Source organism: Scyliorhinus canicula, chromosome 2, assembly GCF_902713615.1.
Source record: "Scyliorhinus canicula chromosome 2, sScyCan1.1, whole genome shotgun sequence".
Taxonomy (NCBI): Eukaryota; Metazoa; Chordata; class Chondrichthyes; order Carcharhiniformes; family Scyliorhinidae; genus Scyliorhinus; species Scyliorhinus canicula.
The window spans coordinates 201,141,113-201,165,409 of record NC_052147.1 but is presented as its reverse complement, the minus strand read 5'-3'; the positions used below and the strand labels follow the sequence as shown (position 1 = coordinate 201,165,409).

General features: G+C 44.8%; 1 protein-coding gene across 9 annotated transcripts in view; it reads right to left on the bottom strand.

Annotated features, from left to right (window-relative positions):
* Positions 1-4,436: 4,436 nt before the first annotated feature.
* Positions 4,437-24,297, bottom strand: part of atf2 (activating transcription factor 2) — a 226,610-nt gene continuing 206,749 nt past the window's right edge. For all 9 annotated transcript variants that reach the window (XM_038789357.1, XM_038789352.1, XM_038789351.1 and 6 more), the window contains one exon: positions 4,437-6,412. In XM_038789357.1, the coding sequence (XP_038645285.1) occupies positions 6,177-6,412 (236 nt within the window). In that variant the 3' untranslated portion in view covers positions 4,437-6,176. The remainder of the gene's footprint in view (positions 6,413-24,297) is intronic.

Sequence of the window (24,297 nt, the reverse complement as noted above, 5' to 3'; positions counted from 1 at the left end):
CAGCTGCAAGAATTTTGAATCAGTTGGACAATTTCAAAGGCTGAGGCACCTTTAGTGCTACCTCCTGGATCCCATTATCTGCTTCATTCATTAGCACACTCTCCTGTCCTTGGCCATGGACCAAACTCGAGGTGCCTAACCTAAAGGGTGTGATTGCTTCCTGGAGGTTTCCCCCTTTCTGTTGCATCACAGTGTCCAAAGTTCAGACTCCAGTTCATCAACTCTGAGCTGAAGTTCCTCAACCTGCACTTACCGCAAATGTGGTTGCTGTGGACCTTGTCCATCAGCTTCCAGCTCCCACATTGCCCCACGAAAGGAACCATCCTCCCAGCATCTATCGTTGGAAATAGACAAGTGAGACATTCATCCTAACTCAAACATTCAGCTGCCAAAACGATGGCTCAGGTGCCAAAGGACTCGATGGGCTGAATGACCTCCTTCTGCACTGTAGGGATTTTATGGATAAGGATGACATGTTCGTATATGTTAACGTTGCAGAGAACCTTAGATGGAAGATGGACCATAAAACAGCTGGAAACATGTTGGCAGACAGCAAAAGAAGCAAACTAAGTGGGGTAAAAATACTGTAAAGAACACGGAATTACATTCCTTTTCAGACTAGCTGTTCAAAAATATAACTTTTAGACGATTGAAGTACACTGGGAGTTTTACCTCTGCACTTTTCTTTGCTGCTGCGGGTAGCTATTCCTGCCAGAGGATCTGCTGTCCTGGTGTGCCAAGCTCAACGGTCTAGTGCCATCCTCTCACATGCAAGTATCTTGTCTGCAACCACCCTTGGTTCCTATGGTTTTATTTTAAAGAACTATGTCAGTAATGATACACTAAAGTGAATTATTATTTTCTCAGAAAACATTATTTAAATTTCAAACTTCAATCGTAAACTTCTGGAAATTCAAAATGGTTTAGTAAAGTCATCACCACGTAACGCTAATAGACAAATAATTATAGATTGATGAAAAATAAATTGTGTTGAACACAACATGAGACGGTGTGTAGTTTCAATAGGATGTCTATGTTTGAATTATATGGGGCAGCACGGTGGCACAGTGGTTAGCATTGTTGCCTACGGCGCTGAGGACCCGGGTTCGAATCCCGGCCCTGGGTCACTGTCCGTGTGGAGTTTGCACATTCTCCCCGTGTCTGCCTGGGTTTCACCCCCACAACCCAAAAGATTGTGCTGGATTGGCCACACTAAATTGCCCCTTAATTGGAAAAAATAATTGGGTACGTTAAATTTATTTTAAAAAAATGTTTGAATTATGTACTTAAATTTAATTCAGACAAGATTTACATTCTTCTGCAGTTGTTACTGTTTAATTATTCAAATGATTTAAACTGCGACCGGCCAATTTCAATCAACAACATCTAATGTACAATGGCTGATTTGAATGTATTATTAAGATTATGGATATCCTATGTAAATTAAGAGGAAATCCAAACTCAATCAGAAGTTTTTATAACAGGATTTTTATTTTATTTTGGAATCTAATTTACTGAAAGCCAAGAAAAGGGTCAGTACCACTTAAAGTGCTTAGGTTTTGCATCATTAACTACAATCCAACATGACAAAAAAGCTTGAATTTCAGACATGGAAAGGTAAATTCTGCTATACAAGAAGCTTTTGGTAGATGGCAGCACTAGTATTAAGAATCCTGATGGCCACCTTTGTGTGCAACTGCATCAAGCTGTGTGTAGACCTCAGTATGCAAACATGCAATGTCATACATGCTGAGGTTCTATCTGCCCCCAGTGTTGTGAAGGATGGTTTTGGTAACGTTGCCACAGAACACTTCAAGGAGTTGGGCTTTGCCGTACCACCTATTTTTCAGGGAAAAGCTTTGACCACAAGTCCTTTAGGCAGTGGTCTGCATGTAATGTCTCAGAGGTCCTGCGGGAAAAGAAGATGGTAGATCCTGTCAGATGGTTCCAAGAAGACTGCAAAAGTCATTTGGCGCTTCTCATGCTTCTTTTGTTGGGCATGGTTGGGTTCCATGTCTCCCTCCCCCCCCCCCCCCCCCCCACCCCGCCCAATCACTCCCCTATCCCCCCCGCTTCCTTGCTGTGTTGTGGCTACCCCTTGCTGTTCTTTGGTTTCTTAGTTGTTGGCTACAAACAGGTCTTGGAACAACCAAGTGAATAGCTCCCACATAGTTCTGTGGAAGCCCTCCTCTGGCCCTTGGATGGCAAATTTAATTTTCTCCATTTGGAGTAATTACGATAGGTCGGACAGCCAGTCTGCAGATTTGGGTGGTGCTGCTGACTGCCAGCTGAGCAGGATTCTCTGGCGGGCGATTAGGGAGACAAAGGCAAGGACGTCTTCCCTCCTCCCCGTGAATAGATCTGGCTGTTCAGAGATCCCGAAGACTGCCACTTTTGGGCATGGCTCCACCCCCATCCCCACCACCTTGGATATTGCCTTGAAGAAGGCTGTCCAAAACCCAGCAAGTCTGGGGCAAGACCAGAACATGTGGGCGTTGGTGGCCGGGCCTCCTTGGCAATGTTCGCATTTGTCCTCCATCTCCGGGTCGCACCTTCTCATTCGGGTTCTCGTTAAGTGGGCTCTGTGTATCATGTTTAGCTGCATTAGGTTTAGCCTTGCACATGTGGAGTTGACATTAGAACATAGAACAGTACAGGCTCTTTGGCGCACAATGTTGTGCCGACCATTTATCCTAATCTAAGATCAACCTAACCTATACCCCTTCAATTTACTGCTGTCCATGTGTCAGTCTAAGAGTGGCACATTATGCAGTGCTTCGCTCTAGAGTACCCACCCTATTTCAAACACCAGACCTCCTCCCACTTCTCCCTCATCTCGTCCAGTTGGATATTGGCCCCCCTTAGCAGTCGCCCGTACGTGTCACCACAGTTCCCTTTCCCTAGAATGTCCGCATCCAACAGTTCCTCCACCAGTGATTGTCATGGTGTGTCGTGGATCCATCCTTGTTTCTTTTCGTAGAAAGTTTTTGATCCATCATGTGAGCTGGAATCATTCTGTCAGTTCTTCAAGCGTTGTTAGCCTGTTGTTGGTGTAAAAGTCCCTAACTGTCAACGTCCCCCGTCCTGTCTTCACCTTTTGAAGCTGGCATCCATAGTTGCTGGCGTGAACCTGTGGTTGTTGTAGATGGGGGCCTTGTCGGACATTTTGGTTAACCGGAAATGCTGTCGCAGTTGGTGCTGACTGGAGTGTTGCTACCACCAATGGGCTCACTGAATATTTATTTGGTAGGGATGGGAGTGCTGCCGTGGCTAAGGCCCAGAGGGAGGTCCCCCTGCAGGACCCCTTCTCCATAAGAAGCAAGGTAGGAAAGGAGGAGGGGGGGGGGGGGGGGGGGGGGGGTGCAATAGCCAGAACCAAAAAACGTAGTAGGGAACGAAAAACGGGAAACCACAACCACCACTGTAAATAATGCGATCTAGGTATGTAAATAGTTGAAACCGACCGATGTGTAAATATTTTTCTTCTTCCTGTCTCCTACTGTTTGTCCATACTTATCCTTGTTTTGTATAGCACAAAAATGTTTTTAAAAAGTCATTCGGTAGAATGGCTGCTGGTGAGAATGGCCCAGCCCGTCAGATCCTTTCTACACACCCAGAATTTCACCTTCCTCAGCATTTTTCCCTTGAGGTGGCTGTGGTGAAGAAGAGACCATTGTTCACCTCCTTCAGGAATGTGATTTGCAAGGAAGATATAGAGATGCAGTGTTTTTTGTCGAGGATCAGGCGAACAGCTTTTTGAGGCAGGGCTCTGTGCTCTACAGGCTGTTCCCTGAGACGCACACGGAGATAAGCATAAACTGCCTGGAAGATCATTAACTTGATGAAAGGCAGTCTTTGGACTGCCCAGCACTTGCAGGTCTTTCAGTGCAGAGTTGTACTCGACTGAATGTTGCACACCGGGACATTGCTGAAATCCAGGGTTAAAGCTTAGGGCAGCCACTGCAGACACGCAATAGGGAAAGATTGCTGTCTAAAGCCTATTAGCCATATTTACATAGAGGGACTGTAAAATTTGTTGAACAAATTGTATGCTTGACACTGAATGTACTTTGTGAATATCAAGAGTACTGAAACTATTGAGGCACCTCAGAGAGGAACATGTTGTATGAAGGACAGTTGAATTCTACTGTACTTTCTGTAATTTTTCAATCTGAAATGTTTTGCCCTCAGGCTGTATGTTTGACATGGAATGTATATTGTAAATATCAAGAGAATTACAATTGTCTAGAGGCACCTAAGAGAGAAATTGGAGACAAGTCGAATTTTATGACACTTTCTGTAATTTTCAGGCTGAAATGTTTTGCAATGTATTTCAAAATATTTTACGAATTAAGTATATTTTTGGGAAAAAATAGTACACCCAATATTTCCACTCAAAAATGCAGCCGGCATTTTGAAATAAAAATGTGTTAACCTTTTATGCACTTAAAAACAGTTTATTGACATGTTCTTCTTAGATAAATTATTTATTCTCTCAGAGAACTTACTCATGCAAATTGCACAAAAAGGAAGAGTACACCTCAAGCTACCTCTGTAGAAATGGAAGCTTGCAATCAGGAAGATAAAGACACAGTTGTTGTCTACAGATACAGTCTGTGAAACAAAGATCAGGAAATTGATTCTGTTGAATATTGTAACTGATATCTATCACAAAGTATTCATCTACCACTATATGTTGAGGAGTTTATTTCAAAGGTCCCAAGAAATTCTAACAAACAGCCCGTCTCAGTTCCTACTTTCTAATCTGGCACATTACACAATTATAAACTAGAAGATCTGTAAAGCTGTATTGAAGAAATTACATTCCATGTCCTGTTAATTTTGCTACACAAAACTCCTTGTGGTAGCAGAATGTGCACATATTTATAGACATATTTACACACATGAAGACATCTTTGAGCTACTGGTATTCTGCTGTCTGAATACATCTTCCTTCCGCCTTTTGTTTTCTTTCGGTGTTGGCAATGTCACTGCGTTAGATTCTAGTAGTTTTTTCTGCTTCTCCTGTTTCAAACAATATCTCTGAGTATGACCAAGAAGTCACTACAGTGTTGATGGCACATTTAGTAAAATGAATTATTTCACAGAATTTTGATGAGACGAAAGGTAATATACAATCAATCTCATCAGTAACAATCAAACTGCACATGGAATGTTAATAATCGATATTCATTATTTGCATACACAATCATTTTAAATAGGATTTCACCAAAAAGTCGGTGTGACATTAAAAGGCAACATTCACAGAACTATTGGTCCAAACTATAGACCACCAATATATGCATCATTCATCATGACACCCAGCATAGTTGCTGAGCTTTTCAGGCAAAAGATTTTTAAAAAACTAAATATATTGACTAAACCTTATTAAAATGACATAACAAAAGACTAATTAAACAAAATTACTAACAATAATGAACATTCTTTCAATGTTTCATTCCCATCACAATGTGCAAATTAGAAAAGGCAAAGAGAATAAATTCATTGTTTGGTCGGAAAACAAAATTTCTTTCATGGGTCCAAGAATTTATAAAATAATAATTACTCATTTAGATGGGAGATAGATTTTGTTGAATCACTTAATATGTTTTTCAGTATCTTATTTTGGAATTTAAAAGATCTATTTGAAGTGAAGCACTGGAAATTTCACCTGCTCCAATGCTACACCTGCTTGTCGCAAATTGGAGGCTGGATTATTTTTGGACCTCTAGATAGCTGGTCATGGCCAGGTGAACAGTAGTATAGGTCAAGTTAGCCCGTGTGGAGCTTTGGTATCAATAAAGTTTGATAGTTCTTTCACAGTTTCAGGAGAGAGACCTTTTAAAGTCATGCCACTGTTCACAAAAACTCTTTTGTCTCCTACCACAGACAGAAAAAAAACATTTAAATATTATTTTAGTTATAGAAAATAGAAAATGCCAAATGCATTGTGGACCAGAAAACAATGACTAAGAGATCTTTTTTCAAGGCTGAAGATAAGTGTTCACTTTGCTTACACTGCTGTTGCCACATCTGAAATACAACTAATAAAGCAACTAAACTTGGAGTACAGATTGTTTTTTTTGGAGATTTATCCTCCAGGTTCCCAAATTTCCATTTTACAGTCACTGTCGAGACAATATCTGTGGATTTACGTAATGCAAATATTCTCCCAATCAACTTCCTGAAGGTTGAGATTGAGACGAAGGAGCAATGGTAATATGAGACTGGACGGGTAGGTTCATCTCTGAACTCTGGTCTGCCATCTGGGTGAGGACTGAAGTAGCAACAGCTTCTGCCATTGCTGTTGAACTTATACCATTTGAAGTGCTGATGGAACTGTGTTGGATGACTTGGGTTTGGGGGCTGCTAGGTAGAGGACTGTCTATAGAAGTCTCATCCTTTTCTGCATCTGATGAAAAACAAATCAGAGACTTAATTATGTAGAAGTGTATGAAAGACTGTGTATATTAAAACTGACATAAGTAGTTTACACTGTTTCTGTATTTTGAAACATTAATTGTAAATAGGAATTTTTTCTCTAACTTCAAAAATTGTAATTTTACATTTATACTTGGTATAAATAGAGACATTTCATGTATTTCCAGTAACTTAAAAGTGTGGATATGACTTAATTGTGCCATTCAAGTAACACAATGAAAATGTGTACTTTATTCTTAATAAACAAGTTGTGTAACACATTTATTATTGTACTCAAAACATAAATATTAATATAGACACATTAACTGGCATTGTTGCCTAAACATGCATTCAAATAATCAAGGTAAGACGTTTTTTTACCATATACTTCAGTACTAATTTTTCTTGGTTTTGACCATTGCTGTCTTATTGTAGTATAATTCTTATGATGTAAGTGATAGCTCATAATCAATATTGCCCTTACAACAATACCTTGTGAAAAGTGAAGCTGTACCTAAAATCTGGCAACAAATGAAATGCCATCTTTTTCTGCTGTCCTGTGTTAAGCATGGGGAAGTGCCCTTCATATCAGAGGGCAAAGTAGGTTTTCTATGTTTAATATGATGCAACACAGCACATTATGCCATTATATCTGAAGAGATTTCAGAAACGCTGACTCTGGGTAGCATTGTACTTTAAACAGCAAAGCTTACTTTCTAAATAAACAGTTGTTTGTCACTTGAACCTACCTGATTAAATTAGGAAACATTTAGTCAGTTCCCAATTGGTTTACTAGAAGGACTAGATACACATGTGGCATTCCACCAGGTTGTTAGCAGTGAGCTGCAGATAAATCAGAAACCAGGACTATCTACCCTCTCAGTAGACTGTGGGAGTGGAGGACCACAAATCAGACAAATAGATTTTTAAAAATGAAAGAAAACATGCTAACATTAAAAAAAATCTTTAAATGGAGCATCATCAGTACATGAATAAAATACTGAAAACCCTTTATTTATAACTTAGATTTCTTCATCTGAGGCTCACCTGCCAACTACTTGCAGCGATGGATGATTACTGTACCTGATTCTAATGATGCACACACAGGAGAATAAGCACTGTTTAGAGTATAAATGCCACCAGCTGTTCTACAGTTGTAGAGAATTAATTGGATCCAGATTTAAAACTAAAAACCTATACCATATCTGACTCATAATTCAACTAATGACACGCTTCTCTTGTAAGCTGAATTAATATTTTCATGAAAACTAAAAGTGCTTAATGCAAGACAAAACGCAGATTAATAAAAAATGTCTTCTGGATAACGCTTTGCAATACATCAAATATTCAAATAAAAACCTGAAAGTTTTCAATTGAAATGAAAATGAAAATTTATAATAGTTAAAGAATATGTAAGGCACCCTAATGTGTGTTTTTAAAAATAATTTAGAACCTAATATTATTCACACTGTAGGTGATTACAGCCTAATACATAGGCAGAAACAGATAATGAACCCATAACACAGATAATTCCAGTCTCTTTACATGTTTTTATTGTTTTACATTGTCATCATTGCCACTGCTGTTTGGCAAGTAACTGAGGATCAGAGTAAAGTATATATTTTTCGTATGTATATACTGCTAACATTTCAGTCATTGGAGTTGAAGTCTGAATATTATGCTGCCCATCAGGAAGACAGAGTTTAGATTTAAGGAAAAATATGTGCACAGTATGCATGCCAGTACAAGGCACTATCCGCATCAATAAGAAAACACATGCAGAGCTGTCAGGTCGTAGCTATGACTGACTAATCTCCATAGCAATCACTGTCAATAGCAAAGGTCTGCAGTTTTCTTGTATAATGTACCTTCAGGCTACAGTGTAAATCCACAAAGCACTCAACTGATTGCAGATCAAAGGACCCGGAGTTATGCTCCAGACCTAATAAAATTTATGCATAAAATCTAGATGGATTGACCATTTTCTTCATTTTGTTTCTGTTTGAATTAACCTTCAGTGGAATAAAAGCACTTTTAGTTTCTCCGTTTCTAGTTTTGATATTTTCATTTCATAGATGTTCACCACAAATATGTATTAATTAAATCAAACAAAATCAGATTGCATATATAAACAACAGACTCTCATTTCAGCATTTATCTTTCAAGTTGCAAAAGGGAAATTCAAATCCTGTTGTGGTAGAAATTATTTTCAAAGGTCAAGGGATATGGTTTGTCTCGAGATGATTCATTTGATTACTGCCATTTAAAAAAAATATTAATTCAGAGGATCATAGAATCATCGAATTTACAATACAGAAGGAGGCCATTCAGCCCGTCGAGTCTGCACAGGCCTTGGAAAGAGAACCCTACCCAAGCCCATACCTCCACCCTATTCCCATAACCCAGTAAACCCACCCAGCCTTTTTGGACACTAAAGGCAATTTTGCACAGCCAATCCACCTAACCTGCACATCTTTGGACTGTGGGAGGAAACCAGATCACCCGGAGGAAACCCACACAGACACGGGGAGAACATGCAGACTCTGCACCGACAGTGACCCAAGCGTGAATCGATCCTAGGACCCTGGAGCTGTGAAGCAACTATGTTAACCACTGTTCCACAGTGCACTGTGCTACCAAGGATATGGGATTGTAAGAAAGGCCTGTATTTGTGCATGTCCATAGTTGCCCTTGATAGGGTGGTACTCAACCTTCATCTCGGACTGAATGTCCAATTCACCTAACAAGCACGTATTTATGGACTTGTGGGAGGAAACCAGAGCACCCGGAGGAAACCCAATGGCAACTCCTCCAAACCAACTCTCGGCTCTGGAGAAGACACCGCAAAACACTCACTTTATTCAAAATTTAACTTATAGCCCCAAATCTCCTCATCAGTCACATTTTTTCCCCACTGAAGGGCCAGGTTAGAGATACACAACAATAAGTCAACAGTATACAGGACACCTATGCTCCACCCCTCCCCCTCACTATCCCACTCCATTTATCAAGGCACCTCAAGGCTATGGCCAAGGGCTCTATTACCAGTGTAAACGAGAGTGGATCATGGGGCACCCCTGTTTCGTTCCCATATGCAATTGAAAGTACTCTGAATTCACCTCATTCGTATTCACTCTTGCCTTTGGTTCCTTATACAGAAATTTAACCCACTCCACAAACTCAAGCCCAATCCCAAATCTCTCTAACACCACAAATTAATAGCTCCACTCCACACGATCAAATGCTTTCTTTGCATCCAGCGCCACCACCACCTCCGATTCCCTCTCTTCTGCCAGAGAAAGCATCACATTCAACAGACACCACACGTTTGACGACAACTGCCTAGCCTTTACAAACCCCGTCTGATCCTCTCCAATCACCTTGGGGAGGCATTCCTCCAACCTGAGTACCAGCACCTTAGCCAAAATCTTAGCATCCACATTCAACAGAGATATTGGTTTATACGGCCAACACTCCACCGGGTCCTTTTTAAGGAGTAATGAATTGGACGCCTGTCCCATTGTCTCTGGCAGTGCCCACTTAACCACTGTGCCCTCAAACATCTCCACCAACAGCGGCGCCAGCTTCACCAGAAACATTTTTAGAAAACTCCACCAGGAAACCATCAGGCCCCGGTACCGTACCCATCTGCATCTTCCCTATTGCCACCTGCACTTCTTCCATCATCCCTGGCTCTTGCAACCCTGCTCTCTCCTCCTCTCCTACCTCAGGTCACTTCAACCGCCCCAAAAACTCCCTCATGCCTGTCTCATCCTCCGGAGGTTCCGATCTATACAACCTTTTGTAGACCTTCTCAAATGTCTTGTTCACCTGCTTCGATGTCACTACCAGCTCCCTCGCCCCCATCCCGGACAATCTCTCTCGCAACTCTCGCAGCCGCCTGCTGGTGAAGCTGGCCTGCCAACAAGCGGCTGGCCTTCTTCTCATACTCTTATACAAACCCCTTTGCCCGCCTTAACTGCCGAACCATCTTTCCTGTGGATAGAAGGTTAAACTTTGCCTGTAATTCCTTTCTCCTCATCAGAAGATCCGGAGTAGGATTCTCCACATACCTTCCATCCACCTCTAAAGTTCCTTTACCAGCCGCTGCTGCTTCACTCTTGCATATCTGTCCATCTGAGCCTTAACTGAGATGACCTCGCTCCTCACTATTGCCTTCAATGCTTCCCATACCACTGATGGTGAAAACTCCCCGTTCCTATTTAACAACATATTAACCTCAATCATCTTTCCCATTTTTGGACAGAAGTTTGGGTCCGCCAACAACCCCACATCCAACTTCCATGCATGCCTCTGTGCTGGCCCCTTCTCCAGGACCACATCCACCTAATCTGGAGATTGATCTGAGATAACAATCGCCAAGTATTCGGCCTTCCTCACCCCGCCCAACAGCGCCTTCCCCATAACGAAAAAGTCAATCCTTGAACACACATTGTGTACTGGCGAAAAGGACGAATACTCCCTGTCCCGCAGAAGCAGAAACCTCCACGGGTCTGCCCCCCATCTCACTCAAAAACACAGCCAACATCTTCACCTTTCCCGAAGGGGTCAGTGAACATGGCTTGGATTTAACCAGCTTCGGATTCAGCATTGTATTCAAGTTTCCTCCTCCTCCTCCCCCCTGTATTAACAAATCCTATGTCATCCCAATTCGGGCCATAAATGCTAGTAGAGAAATGGTGTTGGGGAAATTGATGGGATTGATTTTGCCACACAGGCATGTGTGCATAGGGAGTATTGTAGGGGGCTAAGTACACAGGTCAGAAGCTTCTGGAATATGAACAGAAACCTCGGCAAAATGTTCATCTTCACCACTTGGATCCTACTGCCAGAGTCAAGTGCACCATGTCCCACCTCTTCAGATCATCCCTTACGCCCTGCACCAGCTTTGTTTGATTACATTTATGTAGCATTATGTAGCATCGTGGGTTTTCTCCGGGTGCTCCGGTTTCCTCCTGCTGTCCAAAGTTGTGCAGGTTAGGTGGATTGGCTATGCTACATTGCCCTTATTGTCTAAAAAAAAAAGGTTAGGTGGAGTTACTGGCTTACGAGGAATTTCTGGCTTACGGGGACAGGGTGGAGGTGTGGGCTTACGTAGGGTGCTCTTTCCACTGGCCGGTGCAGACTCGATGGGTCAAATGGCCTCCTTCTGCACTGTAAATTCTATGATTCTCTCGCTACCTGAATCTCTGGCTACCTTAAATGGCAACCACCTAGGTGGCTCGCCGGGAACACTTCACTTTTCCCTGTGTTTAGCTGGCAGGAGCTGCTTTAGCACAGTGGGCTAAATAGCTAGCTTGCAATGCAGAACAATGCAGCAGCGTGGGAACAGGTGCTGGAATATGGTGACTAGGGGCTTTTCACAGTAACTTAATTGAAGCCTACTTGTGACAATAAGCGATTATTATTATATCCCGAGAATTCCCTGAATTTCCCCAACAGGCCCATGATCCTCTCAATGCTCTGCAGCGTGTCCGACACAGACAATAGTCGGTTGTCCGCATATAGCGACACCCGATGCTCCCTTCATCCCCTCGTAATCCCTTGACACTCTGTTGACCTGCTAAGAGCCATAGCCAGAGGTTCTATCGCTAGTGCAAAAAATGGCGACAGCGGGCCCCGCTGCCTTGTTCCCCTGTACAGTTTAAAGTTTCATAAGCCCATATTGTTGGTCCATACACTCGCCACCGGTGCCATGTATAACAGGTGCACCCATGCCATAAACTTAATAAATAACAATGATAATCTTTATTGTCACCAGTAGGCTTACATTAACACTGCAATGAAGTTACTGTGAAAAGCCCCTAGTCACCACATTCCGCCACCTGTTCATGTACACAGAGAGATAATTCAGAATGTCCAAATTACCTAACAGTGTGTCTTTTGGGACTTGTGGGAGGAAATCGGAGCACCTGGAAGAAACCCAGACTCCGCACAGATAGTGACCCAACCAGGAATTGAACCCGGGTCCCTGGCCCTGTGAAGCAACAATGCTAACCACTGTGCTATCGTGCCGCTCAACTTCGGTCCAAACCTGAATCTTCCCAGGACCACAAACAGGTACCGACACTCCACCTGATCAAATGCCTTCTCCGCATCCATGGACACCACTACCTCCAGTACCTGGGCTCTCGACGGGGTCATGATCACGTTTAACAGCCTCCTTATGTCACTAGAAAGCGGCCTGCTCTTTACGAAGTCTGTTTGGTCCTCCGCAACCACCTTGGGACACAACCTTCCATCCTTCCCGCCAGCATTTTCACATCCGTATTTTACAGTGATATGGGCCTATGCAACCCACATTCCAATGGGTCCTTCCCCTTCTTTGGTATCAATGTAATCGTCTGTGTCATCGTCTCTGGCAGCTTCACCTCCTCCAGCACCTCATTAAATGCTCCCAAGAGATGTGGTACTAGGTCCTTCGCAAACTGATCATAGAATGCTGTTGGGTAACCATCGGGCCCTGGGGCTTTCCCCGACTTCCTGGTGGGCGCCCTCGAGTACTCCCTATCTACCTTAACTATCTTGTTCCTTAACCATTCATATTCCTCCCTCCTTTCCCTATCCGTATGTGCCTTGAACGAGATAATCTCCCCTCGGATCACTGCTTTCAGTGCTTCCCGGAATGTGGCCGCCGGCTCCTCCCCATTTTGGTTCAATTCTACATAATCTTTAATCACAGCCCACTCTTTATCACAAAACCCTCTATCTGCCAACAATCCCGAATCGAGCCTCCACCTCAGCCTCTGCTCCCGTCCTGATCTAAGCCGAATCTCCAGCCAGTGGAGCGCATGGTCTGAGATTACTATCCCCGTGTACTCTGCATCTTCCACCAAAACCAAAACCTCCCGCCTCACCACAAAGTAGACGATTCTCGAATAGACCCTATAAACATGCGAGAAAAGGAATACTCCCTTCCCCCTGGGTTCTTTGCCATTTGCATCCTACCCATTGACCTGGGGCTCGATCTATTTACCTGTGGCTCTCGGAAACAACTGAAATCTTCTCCCATAATCAACTGGTGCGTGGCCAAGTTCGGGATCGCTGCCAGCAATCCCCTCATAAAACCAACATCGTTCCAATTTGGTGCATACACATTCACCAGTACTACCGGTGTCCCCTCCAATACCCTACTCACCATCACATATCTCCTACCGGGTCCCTCGCTTCCTTTCCGCTCACAAACCCCGTTTTCTTACTCAACAAAATAGCCATCCCTCATGACTTTGAATCAACCCCCGAGTGGAACACTTGACCAACCCATCCCTTTAAAAAAAAAAAATTTAGAGTACCCAATTAATTTTTTACAATTAAGGGGAAATTTAGCGTGGCCAATCCACCTAGCCTGCACATCTTTGGGTTGTGGGGGCGAAACCCACGCAAACCCGGGGAGAATGTGCAAGCTCCACACGGACAGTCACCCAGAGCCGGGATCAAACCTGGCTCCTCGGTGCCGTGAAGCAGCAGTGCTAACCACTGCGCCACGTGCTGCCCTGACCCATCCCTTTCTTAGCCTAACCTGGTCCTTCACGGTCAATGTTTTTCCAACAGTAAGATCACCTCCGTTTTTAAACTCCTGAGGTGCGCAAAGACCCGAGATCCTTTAACTGGTCCATTGAACCCTTGCAAGTTCCACGTTATCAGCCTTACTGGGGACTTACGCCTCCATTCCCCTCGACCATCCGCCAACCCCCTTGTCGGTTCTACACCCGTTAATTTCATCCTGCACGTGGCCCATCCAAGATGGCCCCTTTTTCCGCCCCGACCATGTTTCTTCTCCAACCTTGCCGCATTGCATTCCCCCCCCCCCCCCCCCCCCCCTACTTTCTCCCCCCTACAGCCATCTCATTTCGCCTTCTCCCCCACCTCACTTCTGTTCATCAGTATTACCTGCTTGCGTAGCAACTCCTGGCCAAAGGCTCCTCCTACTGACCCCCACTCTCGCCTCTCTATTCTGTGAACCGCCAACCGCACCCTCCCCGCCAACCGCACCCTCCCCTACCCAAACAAAGACTAATCTCGAACCACAGGTCACCTCCCCCAAAGGCAAAGAAAAATAAAAAACACAGCCACTGGCAACAGGGGGGGTTGGGGACAGTCATCCCCTTACAAACTTTTCACCCCTGCTATCCTTTGACGACACAACAGAAAAAAGAATAAAAACCCTCCGCAAGGGAGAAAAGAAAAAAGCCCCATTTCCTCCAACGCCCACTCTACCCGTATTCTCCGTTACTCCAGAGTGCGATCATGTCCATCTCCCAAAATTGTAAATTCTCCTCCAGTTTATGCTTCTTGTTAAAGTCATTGTCCGTTTCTAGGATCTCATGCCTTCATAAGTCACCCATAGTATAGCCGGGTAGAGCACCCAAACCTGATCTGCCGTTGATACAGTACCACCTTGGCCCTGTTGAACTCCGCACGCCAATTTGCCAGTTCAGCTCCAATGTCCTGGTATATTCGGACCTTGTTCCCCTCCAATTCGCAGTTCTGCTTCTCCCTGGCCAACTGCAGGATCTTCTCTTTCTCCACAAACTTGTGGAGTCTCACGATCATCGTCCTTGGTGGCTCCCCAGCTCTTGGCCGCTGCCTCAGAGACCTGTGCGCTCTGTCCATCTCAGGAACCTTGTCCAGCACCCTCTCCACCACCAGCCCTACCAGCATCCTTGAAACGTACCTCGTAGCACTCGCACCTTCCACTCCTTCAGACAGACTCATTATTCGCAGATTCTGCCTTCTCAATCTATTTTCCTGATCCTCCACTTTGCTCTCAATGTCTTGCAAAGGTCTCCTAAGAGATCCACCTCTGCCTCCAGTGGACCACTCTATTGCTGTGTTCCGGGATCACCCTCTCAATCTCTCGGATCTGCGACCCCTGTGCCTCCAAACATTTTTCCCCTCTCCATCGAGCCCTTCAGGGTGCCACAGCTCCTTATCGATGGCCTTCAATCCTTCCTCTGCTGGCGGAACCCTTCCTTAATAAAGGCCATCAACTGTTCCATCTGGGGCTTTGCTACTTGCACTGACTCTTCCCCCACCAACCATATTTTCAATAGCTGCTGCGCCACAGGTCTCTTCCAATTCCTTGGCCAAGTCCTTCAGTTTCTTCTGCTGGGTTTGGTAACCAGCAGACTTGCCACTCCTGGGGGAACTTCTCTTCTGATCTTCAGTTACACTTTTCCGTCAAAGGTGCACTCGATTTTGAGTAAAAAGAACTCTTTCCTATGTCTTCAAGCAGGAGATGCCCTGTGTGTGACTACTCACACCATGGCTGCCAATGGCAGTCTGCTCCGGCGCCATTTTGCTCCCATCCAGTGGATGTGGTTTATTTGGACTTTTAGAAGGCTTTAATGTGTAAAATTAACGCGTGAGGGATTGGGGCTAGTGCATCGGGATGGATAGAAAACTGGTGTCGGAATAAACAGATTATTTTCCATATAGAACATAGAACAGTACACACAGAACAGGCCCTTCAGCCCTCGATGTTGTGCCAAGCATTGTCTGAAACCAAGATCAAGCTATCCCACTCCCTGTCATTCTGGTGTGCTCCATGTGCCTATCCAGTAACCTCTTGAAAGTTCCTAAAGTGTCCGACTCCACTATCACATCAGGCAGTCCATTCCACACCCGAACCACTCTCTGAGTAAAGAACCTACCTCGGACATCACTCCTATATCTCCCACCCTGAATCTTATAGTTATGCCCCCTTGTAACAGCTACATCCACCCGATGAAATAGTCCCTGAACGTCCACTCTATCTATCCCCCTCATCATCTTATAAACTTCTATTAAGTCGCCTCTCATCCTCCTCCGCTCCAAAGAGAAAAGCCCTAGCTCCCTCAACCTTTCCTCATAAGACCTATCCTGCAAACCAGGCAGCATCCTGGTAAATCTCCTTTGCACCCTTTCCAATGCTTCCACATCCTTCCTATAATGTGACTAGAACTGCACACAATACTCCAAATGTGGTCTCACCAGGGTCATATATAGTTGCAGCATAACCCCGCGGCTCTTAAACTCAAGCCCCCTGTTAATAAACGCTAACACTATAAGCCTTCTTCAAGGCTCTATCCACTTGAGTGGCAACCTTCAGAGATCTGTGGACAGGAACCCCAAGATCTCTCTGTTCCTCCACATTCCTCAGAACCCTGCCGTTGACCCTGTAATCCGCATTCAAATTTTTTCCACCAAAATGAATCACCTCGCACTTATCAGGGTTAAACTCCATCTGCCATTTCTCGGCCCAGCTCTGCATCCTATCAATGTCCCTTTGCAGCCTACAACAGTCGTCCACCTCATCCATTACTCCACCAACCTTGGTGTCATCAGCAAATTTGCTGACCCACTCTTCAGCCCCCTCCTCCACGTCATTGATAAAAATCACAAATAGCAGAGGAGCCAGCACTGATCCCTGTGGTACACCGCTGGTAACTGGTCTCCTGTCTGAAAAATTTCCATTCACCACCACCCTCTGTCTTCCATGTGATAGCCAGTTACTTATCCAATTGGCCAAATTTCCCTCTATCCCACACCTCCTTACTTTCTTCATGAGCCGACCATGGGGAACCTTATCAAACGCCTTACTAAAATCCATGTATAAGACATCAACTGCTCTACTTTCATCTACACACTTAGTTACCTGCTCAAAGAATTAAATCAAATTTGTGAGGCAAGACTTATCCTTCACGAATCCGTGTTGACTATCTCAGATTAAGCTGCATCTTTCCAAATGGTCATAAATCCTATCCTTCAGGACCTTTTCCATTAACTTACCGACCACCGAAGTAAGACTAACTGGCATATAATTACCAGGGTCATTCCTATTCCCTTTCTTGAACAGAGGAACAACATTCACCACTCTCCAGTTCTCTGGCACTACCCCCGTGGACAGTGAGGATCCTAAGATCAAAGCCAAAGGCTCTGCAATCTCATCCCTTGCCTCCCAAAGAATCCTTGGATATATCCCAACTGGCCATGGGGACTTGTCGACCCTCAGGTTTTTCAAAATTGCTAATACATCCTTCCTCAGAACATCTACCTCTTCCAGCCTACCCGCCTGTATCACTCTCTCATCCTCAAAAACATGGCCCCTCTCCTTAGTGAACACTGAATCCTTGATAAGTATGTACCTGTCAGGCAGGGAGGAAGTTGTCGAGCAAGGGAACTGTGGTTTACTAAGGAAGTTGAAGCACTTGTCAAGAGGAAGAAGAAGGCTTATGTTAGGATGAGACATGAAGGCTCAGTTAGGGCACTTGAGAGTTACAAGTTAGCCAGGAAGGACCTAAAGGGAGAGTTAAGAAGAGCGAGGAGAGGACACGAAAAGTCGTTGGCGGATAGGATCAAGGAAAACCCTAAGGCTTTCTATAGGTATATCAGGAACAAAAGAATGACTAGAGTAAGATTAGGGCCAATCAAGGATAGTAGTGGAAAGTTGTGTGTGGAATCAGAGGAGATAGGGGAAGCGTGAAATGGATATTTTTCATCAGTGTTTACACTGGAGAAAGACAATGTTGTCGAGGAGAACACTCAGGTTCAGTCGACCAGGCTAGATGGAATTGAGGTTCAAAAGGAGGAGGTGTTAGCAATTTTGGAAAATGTCAAAATAGATAAGTCCCCTGGGCCAGATGGGATTTATCCTAGGATTATCTGGGAAGCCAGGGAGGAGATTGCAGAGCCTTTGTCCTTGATCTTTATGTCGTCTTTGTCGACAGGAATAGTGCCGGAAGACTGGAGGATAGCAAATGTTGTCCCCTTGTTCAAGAAGGGGAGTAGAGACAACCCTGGTAATTATAGACCTGTGAGCCTTACTTCGGTTGTGGGTAAAATGTTGGAAAAGGTTATAAGAGATAGGGTTTATAATCATCTTGAAAAGAACAAGTTGATTAGCGATAGTCAACACGGTTTCGTGAAGGGTAGGTCATGCCTCACAAACCTTATTGAGTTTTTTGAGAAGGTGACCAAACAGGTGGATCAGGGTAAAGCTGTTGATGTGGTGTATATGGATTTCAGTAAGGCGTTTGATAAGGTTCCCCACGGTAGGCTATTGCAGAAAATAAGGAAGTATGGAATTGAAGGTGATTTAGCGGTTTGGATCAGTAATTGGCTAGCTGAAAGAAGACAGAGGGTGGTGGTTGATGGCAAATGTTCATCCTGGAGTTCAGTTACTAGTGGTGTACCGCAAGGATCTGTTTTGGGGCCACTGCTGTTTGTCATTGTTATAAATAACCTGGAAGAGGGTGTAGAAGGATGGGTTAGTAAATTTGCAGATGACACGAAGGTCGGTGGAGTTGTGGATAGTGCTGAAGGATGTTATAGGATACAGAGGGACATAGATAAGCTGCAGAGCTGGGCTGAGAGGTGGCAGATGGAGTTTAATGCAGAAAAGTGTGAGGTGGTTCACTTTGGAAGGAGTAACAGGAATGCAGAGTACTGGGCTAATGGCAAGATTCTTGGTAGTGTAGATGAACAGAGAGATCTCGGCATCCAGGTACATAAATCCCTGAAAGTTGCCACCCAGGTTAATAGGGCTGTTAAGAAGGCATATGGTGTGCTAGCCTTTATAAGCAGGGGGATTGAGTTTCGGAACCACAAGGTCATGCTGCAGCTGTACATAACTCTGGTGCGGCCGCACCTGGAGTACTGCGTGCAGTTCTGATCACCACATTATAGGAAGGATGTGGAAGCTTTGGAAAGGGTTCAGAGGAGATTTACTAGGATGTTGCCTGGTATGGAGGGAAGGTCTTACGAGGAAAGGCTCAGGGAATTGAGGTTGTTTTCGTTAGAGAGGAGAAGGATGAGAGGTGACTTAATAGAGACATATAAGATAGTCAGAGGGTTAGATAGGGTGGACAGTGAGAGTCTTTTTCCTCGGATGGTGATGACCAACACGAGGGGACATAGCTTTAAATTGAGGGGTGATAGATATTGGACAGATATCAGAGACAGTCTCTTTACTCAGAGAGTAGTAGGGGTGTGGAACGCCCTGCCTGCAACAGTAGTAGACTCGCCAACTTTAAGGGCATTTAAGTGGTCACTGGATAGACATATGGATGAAAATGGAATAGTGTAGGTCAGATAGGCTTCAGATGGTTTCACAGGTCGGCGCAACATCGAAGGGCCCGTACTGCGCTGTAGTGTTCTATGTTCTATGAAGAAAAGTATTCATTCAACGCCTCTCCTATCTCTTCTGACTCCATCCACAAGTTCCCACTACTGTCCCTGACTGCACCCCCCCCCCCCCTCCCCCCACCCTGGTCATTCTTTTATTTCTCACATAATGGGGTTTTCCTTGATCTGACCCGCCAAAGACTTCTCATGCCCCCCCCCCCCCCCCCCCCCCAGCTCTCCTAACCCCTTTTTTTTTTTTTTTAGCTCATTCCTTGCTACCTTGTAACCCTCAAGTGACCCAACTGAACCTTGTTTTCTCATCCTTACATACTCTTCCTTTTTCCTCTTGACAAGATATTCAACCTTTTTCGTGAACCATGGTTCCCTCACACGGCCATTTCCTCCCTGCCTGACAGGGACATACCTATCAAGGACACACAGTATTTGTTCCTTGAACAAGCTCCACTTTTCATTTGTGCCATTCCCTGACAGTTTCTGTTCCCATCTTAGGCTCCCTAATTCTTGCCCAATCACATCATCATTACCCCTCCCCCAATTATAAACCTTGCCCTGCCGTATGGACCTATCCCTCTCCATTGCAATAGTGAAAGACACCGAATTGTGGTCACTATCTCCAAAGTGCTCTCCTACAAACAAATCTAACACTTGGCCCGGTTCATTACCCAGTACCAAATCCAATGTGGCCCCCCTCTTGTCGGCCTATCCACACATTGTGTCAGGAAGCCCTCCTGCACACACTGTACAAAAACTGCCCCATCTGAACTGTTCGACCTGTAGAGGTTCCAATCAATATTTGGAAAGTTAAAGTCACCCATGACAACTACCCTGAGACCTTCACACCTATCCATAATTTGTTTTGAAATTTCTTCCTCCACATCTTTATTACTATTTGGGGGCCTATAGAAAACTCCTAACAATGTGACCGCTCCTTTCCTATTTCTAACTTCGGCCCATATTACCTCAGTAGGCAGATCCCCTTCGAACTGCCTTTCTGCAGCTGTTAAACTATCCTTGATTAACAATGCTACTCCTCCACCTCTTTTACCACCTTCCCTACTCTTACTGAAACGTCTATACCCCGGAACTTCCAACAACCATTCATGTCCCTGTTCTAACCATGTCTACGTAATGGCCACAGCATCGTAGTCCCAAGTACCAATCTACGCTCCATGTTCACCTACCTTATTCCGGATGCTCCTTGCATTGAACTGAACATACGTCAACCCACCTTTCTAGCTGCCGGTACACTCCTGCAACCTTGATACCCTCCTCAGTACCTCCCTACTCTCAACACTGGCTTCTGGACTACAGCTCGTTTTCCAGCCCCCTGACAAATTAGTTTAAACCCCCCCCGAACAGCCGTAGCAAATTTCCCTCCCAGGATACTGGTGCCCATCTGGTTCAGGTGCAAACCGTCCTGTCTGTACAGGTCCCACTTTCCCCAGAATGTGCTCCAATTATCCATGTACCTGGAACCCTCCCTCCTACACCATCCCTGCAGCCAAGTATTTATCTGCACTCTCTCCCTTTTCCTCACCTCACTAGCACGTGGCACCGGCAACAAACCAGAAATGACAACATGGTTTGTCCTGGCTCTCAGCTTCCACCCTATCTCCCTAAATTCCTGTTTTAAATCCCGTCCCTTCTCTTACCTATGTCGTTGGTACCGATGTGTACCACGACTTGTGACTATTCCCCCTACCCCTTAAGGATTCTGAAAACACGGTCCGAGACGTCACGCACCCTGGCACCCGGGAGGCAACATACCATCCGTGAGTCTCTTTCGCTGCCACAGAACCGTCTATCTGTCCCTCTAACTATCAAGTCCCCAATAACTATTGCTCTCCTGCTTTCCCTCCTTCCCTTCTGAGCGACAGGGACGGACTCAGTGCTGGAGATGGCAGGCAGTGAATAGTAGTGTATAGCAGGGATCGGTGCTAGGATCCCAGCTATTCACAATGTATTTGATGATTCAGATGAGGGAACTAAATGTAATATCTCCAAATTTGCAATGACACAAAGCTGGGTGGGAGGGTGAGCTGTGAGGAGGGTGCAGAGATGCTTCAGGGGGATTTGCGCAAGTTGATTGGGCAAATGCATGGCAGATGTAGTATAATGTAGATAAATGTGAAGTTATCCACTTTGGGAGCAAAAACAGGAAGATTATTATCTGATTAACCATAAATTAGGAGAGGGGAATATGCAGCGAAACCTGGCTGCCCTTGTACACCAGTGCTGAAAGTAAACACGCAGGTTAAGCAGGCAGTAAAGAAGGATGTTGGCCTTCATAGTGAGAGAATTTGAGTATAGAAGCAGGGATGTATGACTACAATTATATAGGGCCTTGGTGAGAACACATCTGGAATATTGTGTGCAGTTTTGGTCTCCTTATCTGAGGAAGGAGGTTCTCGCTGTGGAGGCAGTGCAGTGAAGGCTTACCAGACTGATTCCTGGGATGGCATAAGGAGAGATTGAGTCGGTTCGGAATATATTCGCCGAAATTTAGAAGAATGAGAAGGGAATCTCATAGAAACCTATAAAATTCTAACTGGTCGAGACAGGGTAGATGCAGGAAGGATGTTCCTGATGGCAGGGGAGTCCAGAACCAGGGGTCACAGTCTAAGGGAAAAGCATTCAGGACTGAGATGAGAAATTTGTTCACCCAGAGAGTGGTTTGCCTGTGAAATCCGCTACCACAGAAAGCAGTGAAGGCCAAAACATTGTACGTTTTCAAGAAGGGGTTTGATATAGTTCTTGGGGTTAAAGGGGGTCAAAGAATACAGGGGAAAAGTGGGAACAGGTTACTGAGTTGGATTATCAGCCATGTTCATAATGACTGGTGGAACAGGCTCAAAGGGCCAAATGCCCTACTCCTGATCCCATTTTCTATGTTTCGATAAACAATGGTTATCAACATCCTGGGGGGTACCATTGACCAGAAATTGAACTGGACCAACTAAATAAATAATGTGGCTACAAGAGCAGGTCAGAGGTTGGAAATTTTGAAGTGGGTAACTCATATCTTGACTCACCAAAGGCTGTCCACAACCTACAAGGCTCAAGTCTGGCATGCCATGGAACACTCTCCACATATGGATGAGTGCAGCTCCAATAACACTCAAGGAGCTTGACATCATCCAGGACTAAGTAGCACGCTTGATTAACAATCCATTCAGCATCTTAAGCATTCGCTCCCTTTACCATCGATACACAGTGGCGGTAGTGTGTGTAATTCACCAAAGATGCACTGCAGTAATTCACCAAAGCTTCTTCCACAGCACCTTCCAAGCCAGCAGCCTCTACCATCCTGAAGGACAAAGGCAGCAGATGCAGGGGCGCACACCATTTGCAAATCCCCTCCAAGCCACCAGCCATCCTGACTTGGAACTATATCGTTGTTCCTTCACTATCGAACCACCTTTCCAAAAGCATTGTAAGTGTACCTACAAGACATGGACTGCAACGGTTCAAGAAGGTGCTTTCCCACACACCTTTGCAAGTGCAAATAGGGATAGGCAATAAATGCTGGCCTAGCCAGAGACGCCTACATCCCGTGAAAGAATAAATATAAAAAATATTGATGGAGGAGTGGGCAAGGTACAACATCATGAGGTTACAGACTGGCGTAATTCAATTTTGCTGCCAATGGTCAAACTTGCCTCATGGATGTGTTGAGCTGTATCTGTTGTTTTTTTCAATTCATTTTACGGGATGTGGGCATCGCTGGTTAGGCCAGCATTTATTGCCCATCCCTAGTTGCCTTTCAGAAGGTGGTGGTAAGTTTTCTTCTTGAACCGCTGCAATCTTCGAGATGCAGGTACATCCACCATGCTGTACGGGAGGGAGTACCAGGATTTTGCCCAGCAACAGTGAAAGAACGGAGATATATTTCCACGTCAGGGTGGTGAGTGACCTGGAAGGGAACTTCCGGGTGGTGGGGTTCCCAGGTATCTGCTGCTCTTGTCCTTCTAGGTGATAGTGGTCGTGGGTTTGGAAGATGCTGTCTCAGTAACCTTGGTGAGTTACTGCAGTGCATCCTGTAGATGGTACACACGGTGTTTGTCGATGGTGGAGAGTTTGAATGTTTGTGGAATGAGGAGCAATCAAGCGGGCTGCTTTGTCTGGATGGTGTTGAGCTTCTTGAGTGTTGTTGGAGCTGCGCTCATCCAGACAAGTGGAGAGTATTCTATTACACTCCTGTCTTGTGCCTTTAGATGATGAACATGGCTTTACGGGGTCAGGAGGCCAGTTACTCGCCGTCGGATTCCTAGCCTTTGACCTGCCCTGGTAGTCACAGTATTAATGTGGCTAGACCAGGTCAGTTTCTGATCAATGGTAACCCCCAGGATGTTGATTGTGGGGGTTCAGTGCTGGTAATGCCATTGAATTTCAAGAGGTGATGGTTAGTCCTCTCTTGTTGGAGATGGTCATTGCCTGGCACTTGTGTGGCATGAATACAATTTGCCATTGGTCAGCCCAACCCTGGACATTGTCTAAGTCTTGCTGCATTTGGACATGGACTGCTTCATCATCTGAGGAGTCGCGAATGGTACTGAACATTGTGCAGCCATCCACAAACATCCCCACTTCTGACCTTATGATGGAAGGAAGGTAATTGATGAAGCAGCTGAAGATGGTTGGGTCTAGGACACTACCCTGAGGAACTCCTGCTGTGATGTCCGAGAGCTGAGATGATTGACCTCCAACCACCACAATCATTTTCCTTTGTGC